At 38.2% G+C, this 17,224-nt stretch overlaps 1 protein-coding gene across 8 annotated transcripts in view; it reads left to right on the top strand.

Moving 5' to 3' along the window:
- The window catches only part of adamtsl3 (ADAMTS-like 3), a 159,167-nt gene that overhangs the window by 90,576 nt on the left and 51,367 nt on the right, over positions 1–17,224 (top strand). For all 8 annotated transcript variants that reach the window (XR_007937122.1, XR_002596633.2, XR_007937121.1 and 5 more), the window contains 5 exons: positions 4,773–4,847; positions 6,958–7,115; positions 11,176–11,287; positions 11,527–11,665; positions 12,671–12,721. Coding sequence is in view for 5 of the 8 variants with exons in the window: in XM_022213933.2 (XP_022069625.2) it covers positions 4,773–4,847; positions 6,958–7,115; positions 11,176–11,287; positions 11,527–11,665; positions 12,671–12,721 (535 nt within the window). In the remaining 3 variants the exon portion in view is untranslated. The remainder of the gene's footprint in view (positions 1–4,772; positions 4,848–6,957; positions 7,116–11,175; positions 11,288–11,526; positions 11,666–12,670; positions 12,722–17,224) is intronic.

The raw sequence follows: 17,224 nt of genomic DNA, 5'->3' as shown, positions 1-17,224 counted from the left end.
AAAGATGTCTACATATTCTTTCTATACTCCTCTTTAAACTTTGCCTACCTGGTGTTGAGGCATGAGCTGCACAACTTCAGTGCTTGAAATGTAAAAATGCAGTTTTCACCAGGGGAAAGTTGGTTTAGATGTTTTGTTCTTTTTAGATTAATAAAGTAGATATTGGCGGCAAATATACATACCAGAGTTAATTTCTCTCAAGCTGAGATGTTGTATCAGATGTTATAAATTTGGTGGCTGAAAATGAATGAATGAATGAATAAATGAATTAGAAAAGCACTCAGACTGCAGTACTCTGCCAAGGCTGCTCAGTTGTTGTATGATTTTTGACGGATTAAATCTTTAAAAAATGTGTGGTCTGCAGCGGTCGATTCATAGTAGGATTGCAATCATGTGATCGCCAACAGGCAGTTGACGTAGCATTCACTTGTTGTCATAGTTACAGTGACGCTGTGACTCCCAGTGATACAGAAATCTTTAACAAATCCGTGGTTCCAGACTATAAGCCGCATCACTGTCAAAATCTAATCACTTGGTGTCATTTCTGACCTTCTCTGAAAATTTCCTCCAAATCCATTATTCCATCTTAGAGTGATGTTGCACACAGAAGAACTCTATACCCCTGTATTATGCTAGTTTTGTTTCTTTACCAGCAATACAATTAATTAACTCATCATTAAAAGTCAACCGAAGTTTAAATATGGTCTGAAACCAAAGCTACACATTGTTGTTGAAATGATTAAAAATTCACAAAAATGAAATCTTTCCATTAAATGATCAGAATCAGTTTTATTGTCAAGTAGGTTTTTACACTTACAAGGAATTTTTCTCTGGTGCTCTTGGTGCAAGTACAAATAGAATAGTAAGTAAAAAAGATAAGATAATAATAGTAAAAGTCAATGTGCATGCATTGATAATAAAAAAATAGAATCCGATATAAAAATATAGAATACAATAGACAAAGGTATACACAGTTACTACACAGTAGTAATTAATGTAATGATAATGAAGATATTGGTGGATTCCATTAAATTGCAACATGTTTTACATGACTTATCAGGATTCATCCTTTGGCACAATGGATATGTGTACCAAATTTCAAGAAAATCCATCCAACATACTCTACCAGTGAAAAGTTTGGACACACCTTCTCATTCAATGGTTTTTCATCTTCTACATTATACATTAATACTTAAGATGAACACTTTTTTGTTGACAGCATAATTCAATATGTATTATTTTATAGTTTTCATGTCTTCAGTATTAATCTACAATGTATAAAATAATTAAATAAAAAGCATTGAATGAGAAGGCGTGTCCAAACTTGGAAACATTCAGTAAAATGACAAATTCATCCAGCAGTTGTACTCTGTCTGGATTAGATGCTTGTATTGAAAGACCAATAACACTAGCAACACAAAGCTAAGGCATCACATGTTATGTCATCAGTATTTTGCTATGAACTTTCTCAACTACAAACTACACGTGTCTGTCTTTGACTTGATACCATATCACCTCCCTTCAAAGATTTTATCATGCTTTTGCTTATACTGTCCATGAGACTTTGTGTTACCTTGTATACTTGAATACATACTGTACACTGATGAGCCACAAATGGCTAACATTGAATAAATCCCATCCGTCTTCATGCCAACTGTAACCTGTTGCACCATAGACACAGGATGTCTGGGGGAATCTTGTGGATTAGGCTTGTTGGGAGGGATTGGGAGTTTGGTTACAGAGCGATCATGAAACCATCAGTGGTTGTAATGTTGTGGCTGATCAGTAGGTTACGTTATGGGACTCCCTGCCAGCGCTTGTTTTATCCCTGTCCAGTGGGGAATCTGTTAAGCTTCTTAGTCAAGTATCAAAGTTTCCTGGCTAAAGTGACTATACCTGTGACTCATTTGTATTTTTTCCAGTTGAGTTATAAAGTTTCTGTCTCATGTCATATCTATCTTGCTGTCAGCTTTAGTGTCACAAAAGAGGACAGTTGACACCTTAAACCAGTCACATCATTTAGGCTTAGCTTGGTAACTGAGTTTATTTACAGACATATAGTGTATAACCTTTGTTTCCTCTCATCCATTATTTGTGACTCCATTATTTATCAGTTATTACATTTGAAAAATGAATTGACCACAGTATTCCCTAAAGCATTAATTTACGGATTCAGCAGACTCATGTAAAATGAGCTCGCAGTTGTTTATCTATGTTTCATAGCCCAAATTTATTTTGAAGGTTGCTTCAAAAAATTCTTTTCATTTAATCTCCATTATTGAGCTAAAAACCCTGTTATGACTGCAGTTGAATTTATTTCATTGCTCCAATAAATTTAAGGCATTGCAGATGTAGCCTCCAAACATAATTATCTTAAGGGGCAAAGCCCAGTGGCTGGCTGCCAGAGCAGCTTAATTATTTGAACTCAACTCTCCTTTGATGCCAAAAGAAAAAGTACCTTTCACAGAATGAATATAAAAATGAACATCCCATTTGTTTCTAAATGTATCACACCAATACCACACTTGCTTTTGTTGTTGTAGAGGAAGAACAACTTCTAGTAGATAAAGTAGAGTATTTTTGCAGGCCAATCTTTTCATAGCTGTAAATGCTTTCAATAGTTTAGTTCTGTGCTGTTTATGTACATGGTGAGCAAGACCTCACCATACACACAAGAGAGTCTCATGATTGACTAGATAGAAAGCCTTGCTGGAGTTAACACATTTGCGAATGTTTTTTATTTATTATTTAACCTTTATTTGTGCAGGTAGTCTCACTGAGACACAAGGTCTCTTTCTCAAGAGAGACCTGACCTCATTTAGATGTACAGAAGTGATCAGTGCTGCTGTGCAGGTGTAGAGCAGGCAGATTTACGGATGGCAGCAACTGTAGTGTGGTGATCTCCTTGAGTCAGTCTGTCAAAAGAGCAAAAGGACTTTTCTATAAACAGGGAGTGTGATGACAGAGAAATTTTCTTTCATAATTGAGAACCCTCAGTGTAGCTCAGGCATGACTGAGCTCTCTGTTCTACAGCTGCTGCCACTTTGCCATTTTTTTTTTGTTAAAACTGTGACAGAAGTTCTGTTCATTGATTCTAAATTTCACCTTGGGGCAGCATAACAAGCTGACAGCTAAATTGCTTGAAATCCAAGATGTAAATCAAAAGAAAATAGTCGCCCTCCTTCATAGTGTAGGCAAATGCCAACTCACTGTCTGACTGTCTTAGTACGTCCACTGTCCCCCTCCTTTGTCCTTGTGATAAGAACAGCTAAATGGACCCTCAAATGACACTGAAATAAGTCATTGTTCTCTTTGTCATTAAACCATTTAGGAAGATTGATTCAAACCATTACTCAATATACCATCAAAGATATAAAAGAACTACTGTAGTGTTTATCTGATTTTTGGTCTGTTGAACCACTTTATGAACTGGGTGAGACAACACTTTTTAATTTGCTTTTATTCTAATATTACTGTTTGATTGTAACTGGAAAACACTTTGAATGTTGTAAAGTGCTCTATAAATAAATTTTGATTGATTGAACATTTATCTGTATGAAAAAAGGAGCTGTGTGCTTTTAAACCTGTCAAGACAATAAAACAAAACTGAAAAATCTGTTTAACTTAATAAATTATACATTCATGTTTGTTTTAAGTTATGATAAGCTTTTAGCTGATACTGATCACGACCGTGATTGATTTTAAACTGCTGATGTGGAATAGTGAAAACACCCATCCTTTGGCATGCTAGTAGTTAGAAAACAGCTTTAGACGCATCCTATCTCCTTACGGACTGAAAGAGAGATTTTAAAGCATGATTCAGTCTGGCTGTTCACCTTTCTTATGTTAGAAATTAAATGGGCCTTTTTCCAAGCATATTTCTGCAAAGAATTCAAGCTTCTCTTAGTGTTGGTAAAACTCAATACCAGCTTGAATGAATACAAGACCCTTTCAACATGGTATTGACTCGAGTGACTACAGTGTCAAAGATAACTTTAAGTTGAATAATTATTCTGAGATTTTTAGACAGTGAGATTAGAAGGATGAGACAAATTACTCAAAGAAACGGTGTCGATAAGGTTCGTGATTAACACCTCAGCTACGATGGGAGTGTGTGCTCAACAAGATACCTTTGTTTAATGGGCAAAATCTGAAGTACATCAATGCGCATGTCCAAAAGTCCAGACAGTACTACATTAAAAGTGAAGTAGCTCATTTAAATGGTTTAATGCATTCTACTTTAGACAACACAGTGGTGTGTGCTACCAAAGCTGCTGGAAGCATTCAGGAATTCAGCCGTACCTCAATGCAGCTGTTACATCAAGTCATTATTCATAAGTCATATGTGAGATTTGGCACCAAGTTGCCCAACCAGAGCATCAAACCTGCTCATTAGTCAAGAAAGTGACCCAGTTTTGATTTCTTTTAGAAGAAGAATTTTTGTCTATTCTGTGTGTTAAGCTGTGGATTCAGGAGCAATGAGTCCAATGAAGGACTTTCAGATTGCTAAATGTTCTACTACATTTGTAGGTTAAGTAAGTCTCCTGGTCATAAAACCAAAAGCGCGGACTGAGAGACAAGGGTCACGGCTTCTCCAAGTCCAAACAATTCTGTCTGTCTATTCTCTATATTCTATTGAATCTATATTCCTTCTATAGGATTTGTGTCTTGACTCAACTGTATGAATTTTTCCTTTAATTTGCCACTTGTCTGTATATTGCATTGCATTTAACGTGAAAATGAAACCCTTCCATCCTTGTTACTGCCTGCAGCTCTGAAGACAGTGTTGGAGGTGCCAGCCGGAAGCCGCTTTCTCAGACTCAATGCCAAAGGCCCTGATATGATAGGTGAGTGACTCGTCCACACTGAGTGCGGAGAACCTTATTCTGTCATACATGTAATGCCTTTACATCATCATTTCGTTTTTTTTTGGTTGGCTTAGTGTTCAATTGCGTGCAATGTGAGACATGCGTTTGATGCAGACTATTCACATGTATAGCTACATTCATTGCTAACTTTATTAATAAGAAGTGCTATTTGAGATAATTTCAAAGAATAAAGTAGGTATTCAGTATATTTGGTCACTTCGGAAAGGAGAGAGATTGGTCTGTAGCTCATGAGAAGTGATGGAGCTTTCCCTGGCTTCAGCAGTGCTGTGGGATTTCTTCCAGACATTTTGAAGCTTCTGAGTTGTCAAATAGTTGTAATATGGTGCAAGTAGCAACTTCCTAGCCTCTTAACAGAAGTTCTTGATCTGCTCACTGGCGTTGTTGTCTAAACCCATTGCCTTTCCTGGTTTGATGGGGGAGATACCTGCTTCCAGCTCCTCTGGGGTAAACTGTCTTGTGAAATTTTGGTTGTTGCTTACCTCTTGTGGTCCAGTTTGGTTTTAACTTGAACTATGAGTGGAACCAAAACTCACACAACAACTTAATGGCTCTATGGCTATTTTTTAGGAAGAATATGCAAACTCCATGCAGAAAGATCACAGGCCAGGATGCGAACCGGGGAGCTTCTAGCTGCAAGGCCAAAGTGCTAACCACCAATCCACTGTGCAGCCCAGATACAAGCATGTACAATATTTTTTATTTGCAGGGTAAGCATAGACTGGAACTCAAACATTTAGAAGGTGAAGAATTTCTACTCCTACTTAGCAAAATAATTTCAGGGTATGAGCACCTGACCTTGCAGAACCCAGGATAGACACGAAAGACACTGGGAAAGGGAAAGCAAAAGTCCTAGGAGGAGCAGGAGAATATGGCCCAAAGCTACATTGCGAGTGTTGTGCCATCATGACACAAACCTGAATAAGCAAGCAATGTAAAAGCACAAGGTTTTTTGCACAGCACATTTGTAATTACATCGTTCAAACAGTTTTCCTCTGTACATTTGAAATATGGGGATTTAACCCTTTAAGCTTCAGTCAATTCCAGCCGTTTTCAGTACAAAAAATCGCTAATATTCTATTTTTAAATAAAAAAATTACGAAAAATACGGGGAATATTGGACGCGCATCGGGAGGTGCATTTCCTTGAAAACGACCGATTCGGGGATTTTATACCGACTTCAGGACATGTTTTGGACAAAATAGTTTACTGGCTTGTGTCATCTGATGTAAAAGGTTGGATTATGGCCGTTTTTTGTGGAATCTTTTTTTTTGTGTGTAATAATAACCCGGAAATGTGAGTCGCGCTGTGTGCTTTGAAGCCGTGTATAGAGAACGGATGGATGAATATTTGTTTTTGTCGGACAAATGTGTTTTTCTCACCCGCTGTGGTAATCGCATCTGAAAGTGGTTTATACCGGCGGATTCATGAGAATCTAAGCTTTCCATCGGTGTATAGTGTTTGTATAATCGCGTTTGCACCCGTCGGACATTCTTGAAATTCCTATGCAAATTAGTAGGTGTACCGCCGGCGGTACACTGAAGCTTAAAGGGTTTTAACAACGCAACTCTGTCTTTGGCCTACCTGGACTTCCAACCTATGTGAAATTAACAACTGCAATTCAGCATTCCTACGAAGAGCAAACCAAAGGTGATTCCTGGGTCCACTTTCTTTGTATTCTATGTAATATTTTGCATTTTATTTATTGTTTTTATTTTCTTGCCTTTTCATATTTATTTATTTTTTCCTTCAGCTGTGGTTTTGTGGAATCATTAACGAGGTTGTGATACCTTGTTTGATGGTACCTCCCCCAAGAAATGGTGTTTTCTGTAGTTACCGTTGCCTATATTAGATAACAAAGCTTATTATTTATTTAGTTTTTATTTTTTGGAAGCAAACAACAGTTTTCATCCCGAGGGCCCTCAGGTTTTGTTGATCATGTTTAATGCATTTGCAATTTTTGATGAAGGTAGTGCAGCCATATTGAGTTGAACATAACATTCATACTGAAAATTACAATATATTAACAAACCATTACTCCCATGTCCTTTTTGCTTTGTTTCTTCCTCAGTCATTGAGGCTGTCTCTCTTCAGGGGAGGAGGGATGAGACCATTCTGGTGTCTACAGGCTCTTATGTGATTGGAAACACCTCCTTGGACTTTCAAAGAGGGGCTGACAGACAGACGCTCAGAACACATGGGCCACTCAATTCTGATTATATTATCAAGGTGAAGCAAAGGAATGGGGGACAAGCCTTGGCTCACTTTCAGCTGCAGATGTATATAGTTTATAATAGATGCATGAGCTACAGCATAGATAATCAGTCTCTTGCACAACAACTGAGGAATTATCTTAAAATGAGGTTGGTGCCAGTGGCACTATTAGTGTTCTTGTTGGAGAGGCATGGTAAATCTAAACGGACATCTTCCCATTTGTAGTCCTTGTATTGTTTTGCAACCACTCTTATATTGCACTTATAACAAAGACCAGTTCCTAACAGGATGCCCACATAATCTGGTGTCTTGTAAAAGATCAAAACCTTTTTCTTCACTGATGTGATCACATTCTAGCATCATTCTACAAGCGACCACACTGGTGATATTCATTGTCTTGCCAGCAAACCCTATGCAAGACCGAAACCATGCACATATACTGTCCTGATGCTGAAATTAGTCACTTAAACACCAAATTTGCACTAAACATAGTCTCCAGCAGTTGCTGTACTGCCTTCAATTTCAGTAATTGTTGGTCAAGTGTATCTTTATACAATGTAGCTGCGCTCGAAAAGTCCAAAATAAACAAAAGATGTAATTAAATAAGGACCACAGATAGGAATTCCATGTCAGCCTTGTCAATCTAACCTCAGAGCATGTACATATGCATTTTTCAAACAAAGCTATGTAATTGTGACTCTTGTGCTCTGCAGATTGTAATGGATCTTAGGCTGAGGTTGCAAAGTGACATAGGGAAGTTGGAAAGAAATCAGAAAAAGCTTTATTGCCAAGTGAGCCTGCACACACAAGGAATTTGTCTTAGTAACTGAAACAGGCAGGCTATCGCATTGATTTATTTTTTTTGTTTTCTTTTTTAAAATAGGATTTGTCAATTCTAAGAAAAATATAGAATAATGAAATTGTTCTTTAACACGAAACCAATATGATGTTTAGGAACATACATGATTTTAATTGCGCTTTAATGTGCCATGGACACTTTCTGCAGGTTATTGCCATCAGCCATCTGGATGGATGGATGGATGGATGGATAGATGGATAGATTATTCATCCCTTGGGGAAATCTAAGATAAATAAAATACACAAACCTTTGATTGCCTACAGTTTCATCTGCTGTGCAGATATAAAGTATTCATCCAGGTTCTGTTGGAACTAGAACACTGACAGCATCCACTCACTCTATCTTCGACAGTTTCTCACTTCTTCAGGAGTGATTTCAAATCTCAAGTGGATGCAAAAAAAATCATCTCATTAAGACTTTCCTTCTGGATACAAATCAAACTCAGTTTGTGCAAATTGCTGATGTGGTGTGGAAAGCAGAGTGGTTCTGCCATGCACACTGGAAGGCAAAATTTTGCATATTATTGTTATTATTATTTTGACTCAGTCAACAGCTATTTCAGTCTACACTTCCCCTCTGTTGTTTCCTGTGCTTTTTACCTTTGATCACATTTTTGTTGCACAGCCACATTTCTGCATGCTGTCAGTACTGGGCAGTAGTTTAGTACTGCTGGTTTGTAATGACATATGACTCATTACCATCTGTTTGAAAGGCCAATATATAGAGAATACTTTCAGTTGTTCAGTCCTCAGGCCAGGTATCATCCACAGCTTCAAGGTTTGGGATGAATGGTTTACATACCAATTCCAACATCAAATGTTGGAAACTGTTCAACTTACAGTGCTGTGAAAAAAGTATTTGCCAGTCTAATCTTCAGTGTTAAATGTAACATTCTGTGCTGTACAGTATGTTCACAGTGTGTTTAATCCTAGTGTTGGGGAGGGATATGTGGAAGTCATGCATTATATTTGTCAGCTGTTAAATGAGTGTTAATTCAGATAGTCATTTGCTCCCCTGCAGATGTCTTCTATTTTTGCATATTTGTCACACTTAAATGTTTCAGATCAACTAAATTTTAATGTCAGACAAAGATAACCCAAGAGAACACAAAATACAGTATTTAAATTATGGTTTAATTTTTTTGAAGGAAAAATTCTGTCCAGGACCACCTGTACCTGTGTGAAAAAGTAATTTCTCCCATAGCTACCAATCTAGCAAAGGAGCAAATTCATTTGGCAATTGGGTTCTATCTCACCAGTCACACTCGCATATGACTACTGCCAGGCTTGCTGAATCTAAACATCCTTAAATAGAACCTGTCCAGCATTGTAAAGTAGCTGAAGGGTCACAAAAAGCTGCACATGATGCCATGTTCTAAAGAGATTTAAGAAAAGTTGTGAAGAAGTTGTTGACATTTATCAGTTTGGAAAGGGCTAAAAAGTCATTGCAAAGACTCTGGGACTCCAGAGAACCACAGTGGAGAAACATGGAACAGTGGTGAACCTTCCCAGGAGCGACTGACCTACCAACATTTCTCCAATAATGTATCGATATTGTCAGGTTTATGCAGAGACCCAAGTGCAGACAAAGAGAAGATATCAGAGAGAGGGTTTCAACACTTTATTTACAGAATTTACAATGTAACACACAGTAAAGAGGCCTTAGATGGACACTAAACCAGAATACAGAACATAAATACACATCTGGTGGAATATATAAGTAAATCACGTCAGATCTAGAGGTTAACCAACGTGGTAAAGCCAAGCTCGGAAAGCAGAATGGCTAGGACAGAAAATAACCAGCGAACAGGAACCGGCTGAATAACTACAGTCAAACTAAAGCTGGTAGGCAAGTAAATGGAGAAAGCCAGAGTACATAGACGGAATAAACAGAACTCCAAAACTAAGCTAGAACTGCTAAACGGCTAAGCAAATAGTGACTCTACTCCAGAAAACCCAATGAGACGACTAAAAATACAAATTTGGCTGAAAGGAATAGACTAAAAACTGTACCAAAAGCTTAACTGAGCTTGGTCAAAAGGGAGTAAATCAGAGTAACGTAGTGGAGGTTGGTGTGGTGTGCAATCTGAGGAATGGTGGGTATTGGGAGAAGCCAGAGAGATTCTGATGGAGGAGTAGCAAGTAACCAGGTCGAGGCAGGTGAACCGGGAATGGCAAGGCAAACTGCACAAAGAGGTACAGCTTAGAACGTCAGAATTTATTCCATTATCGAGGTTTTCTGCATGCATTTTGGGTGTGTTGTGTTAAGGATATCCGGACGCACACACAAATGGAGACTTGCAACATTGGTTATTACACACTCGCTCACATACACACGCACCCACATATAAATGGACATGTTGCTGAAGGAGTGGCCAAAAATATAAAACTGTACTGGCCTGGGTTACTAACACAAGGTAGTATTAGGGTACACCATCAAATGGTAGAAAAAGCCCTTCCTTTATGCCAGGAGGAGAATGAGAAGCAGTTGAGCTATTCCCTGTCACAGGTGTCCCTAATCAACTGATTGAACTCCAACTTGGAGTGGAAGAAGCACAAAAGGAGGGAGAGCTACAGCAGAGGTGGAGGGTACAACAGATATGTCATCCAGGAAGTCACAAAAGAATCCAGACAAACATCAAAAGAACTGCAGACCTCACTGGCCTCAGTTAAGATCCGTCTACAGGATTCCACAATAAGGAAGAAACTGAAAGAAAATGGCATCATGGGAGAATTGCAAGGATCAAACCACTACTGACCAAAAAGAACATAAAGGCTTGTCTGGCATTTGCAAAAAACAAAAAAAGAAATCTAGATGAGCCCCAAGATTTTTGGAATAACATCCTGTGGACTGATGAGTCAGAGGTGGAATTTTCTGTACAACATGGGTCCGTTACAAACTAATACCGCATTCTACAAGGAGAACATCATATCAACAGTGTACACGGTGGTAGTAGTGTGATGGTTTGGGCCTGCTTTGCTTCCACAGGACCTAGATGACTTGTCATAATTGATGGAGCTCTATCAGAAATTCCTCCTGGAGAATAAAAAATACTTTTTCACAGCACTGTAGTAAGGTAGCTCCTTCACACGGTGACTCTTCCACTTGTCGACTTGAAAGAAATATTGGAAAAGACTGAAAGTTTTCTCTGAAAGTAATCTTCTCAGAGTCATTTTCTACCCTACACGTCCTAATGTAATGCCATTACACTTTCAGATGAAGTATGGAGGCTCCAAGGACACATTGGTTCAGTTTCTATTTTACCAGCCAATTAGGTACCAGTGGAGAGAGACTGACTTCTTCCCCTGTTCAGTCACTTGTGGAGGAGGTGAGTTGACCATAGCGAGTCGATAGTAATATTTTTGTCCCTACCTGTATGCAGTGGGACAACGCTAGGACAGAATATCTATTAAACCTTTTATTCTACAGAAACATAGAGCTACAAGACTATTCTCTGATTAACTATAGGATTGAGAGTGCTTTGATCAGAGTTACATTTTTTGCATCACATGTAAATATCAGTATTGTTTAGTTGCACCACAGGGTATGCTCGGTTTTCTCTTCCAGGCTATCAGCTGAACTCTGCAGAATGCACAGACATCCGGTCCAACCAGATCCTGCCTGAACACTACTGTAACAGCTTTCCAGAAAACACCAAACCCACTCCAAAACTCAAAGAGTGCAACATGGACCCCTGCCCAGAGAGGTAAGGGCAATCTAAGTTGTATTTTTTGGATAGATAGGTCAGTGGATAAGTCTATGTAGATGTCCAGGTGGCGACATCTACAATTTATAAGATGTATGTATTTCAGTTACATAAAGTCGTTGGAGAAAATAAAGACAAAATGGATTTAGCTGATTTTCCTGTTTGTGATTGTAGTTGTTTGGTTGATGATGATTTTCATGTGAAACACCTTGGGCACGTTGTAAATTGTTTTGAAAGGTGCTTTACTGCATAAATAGATCTCAACTTATTACTTACTCTGGATTAAGCAACCAAGACACAATGTTTTTATCAGTAATCTTTAAAGGTGTTGGCATTTTTTCTACTTCATACCAAGTCAATTGTTCTATTCCCTCCTCCTTCTGTCCTCTTTGTGAAGCTAGGCTTTTCCTCTGTTGTTCCCAAATGGTGGAACAAACTACCAAACTCTGTGCGTTCTGCTGAGTCCCTTTCTATTTTTAAGAGACAATTGAAGACTCAATTGTTCAGAGAACACCTTGGCACTTAATCTGACTCCACCTTAAGGGTAGAATAAGTCAGGTGGTCCAAAACCCAGCACTTATTTAGCGCTGACAAAGTACAAAAAAAAGGGGGGGGGGTTGGCAATTCTTCTGCAACTTGATGGCAACACCTTTGACCAATCGCACTTGAAGCACTTTTTGCACTTACTACAGGTTTTTCCTTATGTCTGAATTCTTGCTTGTGTTGTACGTCGCTTTGGACAAAAGCGTCTGCTAAATGAAATTGTAGAATTGTAGGCTATCCATATCCTGACTTTGATCCAAAAATGTTGCACTGTTCTATAAACTGGGCTCCAGGTCCATTTGAACTATCATATAGTTGCCTCCAAACTTACTGTAAATGACTGTTATTTAGCAAAATGGGCTTACTTTGATTGAATGCAGTATGTCTTAAGAAGCCGATGAGTCAACAACATATCACTGTCTTATAAACTTACAATGTTTTATAATGTTTTGTCTCCTCCAGTGATGGATTCAAAGAGGTGATGCCATATGATCACTTTCAGCCTCTACCTCGGTGAGTGAGTGACTGGAATACACCTTGATGCCTTCTAAAGTTAGCAAATTTAAAGAAAAAGCAACGAGATTGGAAGTAAGAGTTATGGCGAGTTGTCTCAACACATGAAACTTCCCTATCACATTGAGGTTCTGTAAATCCTCCAAACGAGGTGCGTGGAAGAATTGATCTAAATTAAAATGTGACATGAAAGTGCTCCAAAGCAATTAGTATTATAGTTTTTATTCTAATGTTTAGTAAAGTACACACATAAATATTCCTTCCACAAAAGTCAGACTACACTCCCATCCACCAGAAGAAAAGTTAACAGCTAAACTACCACCCTCCTGGAGAAGGAGCAAATGGTGAAGATTTTCTTTTCATTTCACTGTATCTTCAAAAAACAAAGATAGTTACTGTGTTATTCCACAGCAGCTGCCTCCAAAAGTATAGAGTTATCCATCAATCAAGGCATGCCTCTCTCTTCTTCAGGCTGAGTTCATCTTTTGGTTTGGACAGAACGCGTTCCAGGTTGTCCATATGAGCATTCATTTCCTCCAAAAAGCAGTTAGCTTGTGTTTCATAGGTGTCAGGGTTTTCTGCTGTGTGAGCTCAGTGCAGTGGTCCCATTAAATGTGGTCAGTGGTGACTGTGTCACGTTCTGTCACAGAGAGAGAAAGATAACAAGTAATCATTTAGAACAGAAAATAGTGGAATAGAACATTTTTATTGTCAGTTTTTCCATATATACAGAATGTACAGAGGAACTGAAAAAACATCTCTCTCACACCTTTGTATTAGTGTCACTGAGTGTATTGTGTTCAGATCCACCATAAAGAACAGGAAAATAAGTATCCCCCTTTGTAATGTCATTGAAAACATCAGGACGAAATACTCAGTGTGCTTTAATAATGATTGACCTGTGCTGTATTTTATTCTGACAGTGATATGGGCTCATTTCCTTTCACTGAAACAGTGATGCTCGAGTTTTTTGCTTGACCAGTTATACTGAATAAGAATGACATGAAATGAGAAAACTGGAATGAGCTGATATTCTTTCAGTATTCATGATAGTTTTCCCTGTCATGTCATGTAGACTTTATCGTTGTAATCCGCCAGATTGGCCCTTAGTAGTAGCCTAGTGGAGGCGCTGTTCATTCCACTTACATGGCAGCAGTTTAGATCTCTGAGAACCAATAAGAGTTTGTGAGTGCAGCATTTTACTCTTTACCACCTGTTCTGGTAAGTTTTCTGAATAGTTTAGTGTACTGTTTATGTTGCTAGCTGGGAAGGCTTTCATGTAATACAGGAAGAGTGAATATAAAGGATGCGCTCCAATGACCAGACAGAACAGCGACACCAAGTGTTTCTATGTTGAAACAACATCCTCCTCTTTAAAAGCGAAGGGGGCAAAGTTCACCATGTCAGATTTATCCAACCTTCTCAAAACACTTCGACAAATACATTTTGTCGTCTTGCATTAAGAAGACAATGTTTGTTATGAAGCAAGTCATATTTGTGAAGCTGTACAGTGAATTTCACTCTTCAGTATAGCAAAAATTTGTACTCCAAAATATCACATAAACAGTGTTGTGTTCAAGAAACCTTCACAATTTTGAATGAATTATCATTGCTATGTATAGCATGTTATACATTCTTTTATTAGAAAAATTTTGTGTGAATTTGAGATCTCTGTAAATACTGTAAAGTATGGTGTTGCATCTGAAATGGGGTTTTTGGGAGCTTACCAAATGAGGAAGTGGCTTCCTATTAATAAAACTGTCACTGGTGTCACAGCAGCTTGTTATTGTTAGGTTCAATTAAGTTACATTAATTCGTTGGGGCTATTCTCTAATTAATGATGTCACCCTGAAGCCTCATTTGTTTGGACTACTGTTGCACTTATGACTGAATGTTCTGTTTTTAAGGTTATAGAACCCAGATAATCTTTTTAATGAAGCATGTTATCAAAAATTAATTAACGCTGCAGCCTTTACATGGCTGCAAACAACCTCATTACACACAAGACTAGAGAATGGGAGACAAACTCTGTAGTTATGTTTTAATCCCAAAAGAGAGGGAGGGCTGCAGGGGAAGCTAAATAAAACAATCCAGCTTACAACAGAGTCTACAATCGCAGTCATCTGTAAAGTACTATACTGTGCTATAAAAGTACCCAGTCAGAAGAAAATGGACTTGGCCTTTTGACCTCAGTTGGGCTTTACCCATTTTCCATTGGATTTGGGTCACTTTTCTCTTATTTTGTGCATCAAGTGGATTTGGAAAATCAGCCGTTATTCTTTCATAAATTGGAAATATTGTCAACAGCCAGAAACAAAATCTGTTTTGCCTTGTTTTTAGCTGTAAATCAAACTGTAAAATTGAATCTATTTAAGTTCTGCTGACGTAGAAGTTTCTGGCTTAGGGTATTATATATGATATATATATATAGGTATTATATATGAGAATGATGCATTATGTTGATTACAGTACACTTACACTACAGTTAGTCAAAGAACAATTTTGAAACTATGGGTTTCTTTAGAATAGCAGGTTTTAAAAGATATTTCACGGGTGATAGGTACCATTCCACCACTGTCTGTCAGTTTGGATTATAATAGAGTTTTCCAGTGTAGCAAAATAATAAAGACGGTAATCACAGAAATGCAAGGAAGGCTTAGAAGATAAATTGCTTCCTGCTCCCTTAGTCATTTTTGCGAATAAGGTGGTTGAAGACACCATGCATGAGAGAGCTGAAACAATCCTACAAGTGGCAGTAGCAAGTAATAGCTTTAATAAATAAATAGTTATTTTAATATGAGGTATATACAATTAACTAATAATGCAATTCCTGATTTTTTTTTTAAACATTTCGTATTCAAATCTATTTTTTAAATGGATTTCCACAAAAATAAATCTGTGACCACATCTCCAAGATTGTCACATGTAGCATATATAGAGAGTCCAATGAGTAAGTAAGTAAATAAGTGTAATGCTGGAACCCTAGTCCACAATAACAAATCCTGAAGTGTATACAGCTTCATCATCTACACCAACCACCTTCCTATGACCCCTGTGCAGTAGAAACTGTTACCTTTTATAATGGATTCAAGTAAGATTGGGTTGGACTGGACTGGATTGAATTGGATTAGATTAGATTGGGGCTGCACATTGACATGGTGGTTAACACTTTTGCCTTGCAAGAAGATCCCTGGTTCGCATCTGATCTTCCTGGGATCTTTCTGCATGGAGTTTGCATGTTCTCCCTGTGCATGCGTGAGTTTTTTCCATATTCTCCGGCTTCCTCCCACAGTCCAAAAACATGCTGAGGTTAATTGATAATTCCAAATTGTCTGTAGGTGTGAATGTGAGTGTGATTGTTTCTGTATACGTAGCCCTGTGATAGACTGGCGACCTGTCCAGGGTGTCTCCTGCTTTCACCGTAAGTCAGCTGGGATAAGCTCCAGCTCCCGCAACCTTAATGAGGATTAAGTGGTGGATAGGTAGTGGATGGGTGATTGGACTGGACTAAAGTGGATGGATTGGACTGAATTGGATTGGATTGGGCTGGATTGGATTGACATTAATCATAGATATATATTGAACCTGCCTGCTGGCAACCTAGCTTCAATCAAGTGCAAAGAATTGTTAGAAATGTATACAAACAAAATGATTCCAGTTTCTCATAAAACTGCAAAACGAAAGAGGAAAATGCTCCAGCACTGGATGTCTGATGGCCATTTCAGTGTTGTTTGCCTCATGTTTAGACAAGCGCATCAGTTTTCTTTTTACCAAGCAAGAGAAACCATAAGAGAATATGGTCCGTCAAGGCTGATGTGCCATTATTGTCATCAATGACTATTATCTGATTCCATCACATGACAGAGTCCTACTGTAAGAAAAAGCCTTTATTGTTGTAAATTCCCCAAGTGAATGTTATTACCCTCATTTTTTTTTTTTTTTTTTTACATGGGTGTTTATGTTTGATAGCTTCTAAAGCTTGCAAGTGTGTAAAGTGGATTAGACATTAGCTGTGGACAAGTGTCAGAGAAACTCATCATTTTCTGTGATGACAGTAGTTCTTCACAGACATGGCCCTGGTACATTTTAAGCCAGGGTGCAACACTGTGACCGTTCCACCCCCACCTGCCCACACAGGTCAACCATCTTAATATGTGTGGACAGAGGCAAGTGCCAGTCCTTTTTTATACCTTGTCTTGCTTATGTGTTGCAAATTGATCCCATTTAAAGTCAGGCTTAATTAGCTGTTCCTATTTGCAAACCATCTAATGAACTTCTGCATTATATAAGAAGCTTTTTTTTTCAGGTGTCTGAGTGGAACAGTGGATGTTTATTCTTGGCGGATGTTTGAGAATGTTATCTCTGTATGTGTTAGTTCTGGGTCTAGATAATCTGGATTACATCTGTTTTCAGATTTGATTGAGTTTTGGCTTGGAGTAGGAGTGTGATTTTGAAACGACTTACAGCACTTGGGTTCTAAGTACCTTAATTGCCTCCTTGAGA

Source organism: Acanthochromis polyacanthus, chromosome 2 (assembly GCF_021347895.1).
Source record: "Acanthochromis polyacanthus isolate Apoly-LR-REF ecotype Palm Island chromosome 2, KAUST_Apoly_ChrSc, whole genome shotgun sequence".
NCBI lineage: Eukaryota > Metazoa > Chordata > Actinopteri > Pomacentridae > Acanthochromis > Acanthochromis polyacanthus.
This window is presented reverse-complemented; position numbering and strand designations above follow the sequence as displayed.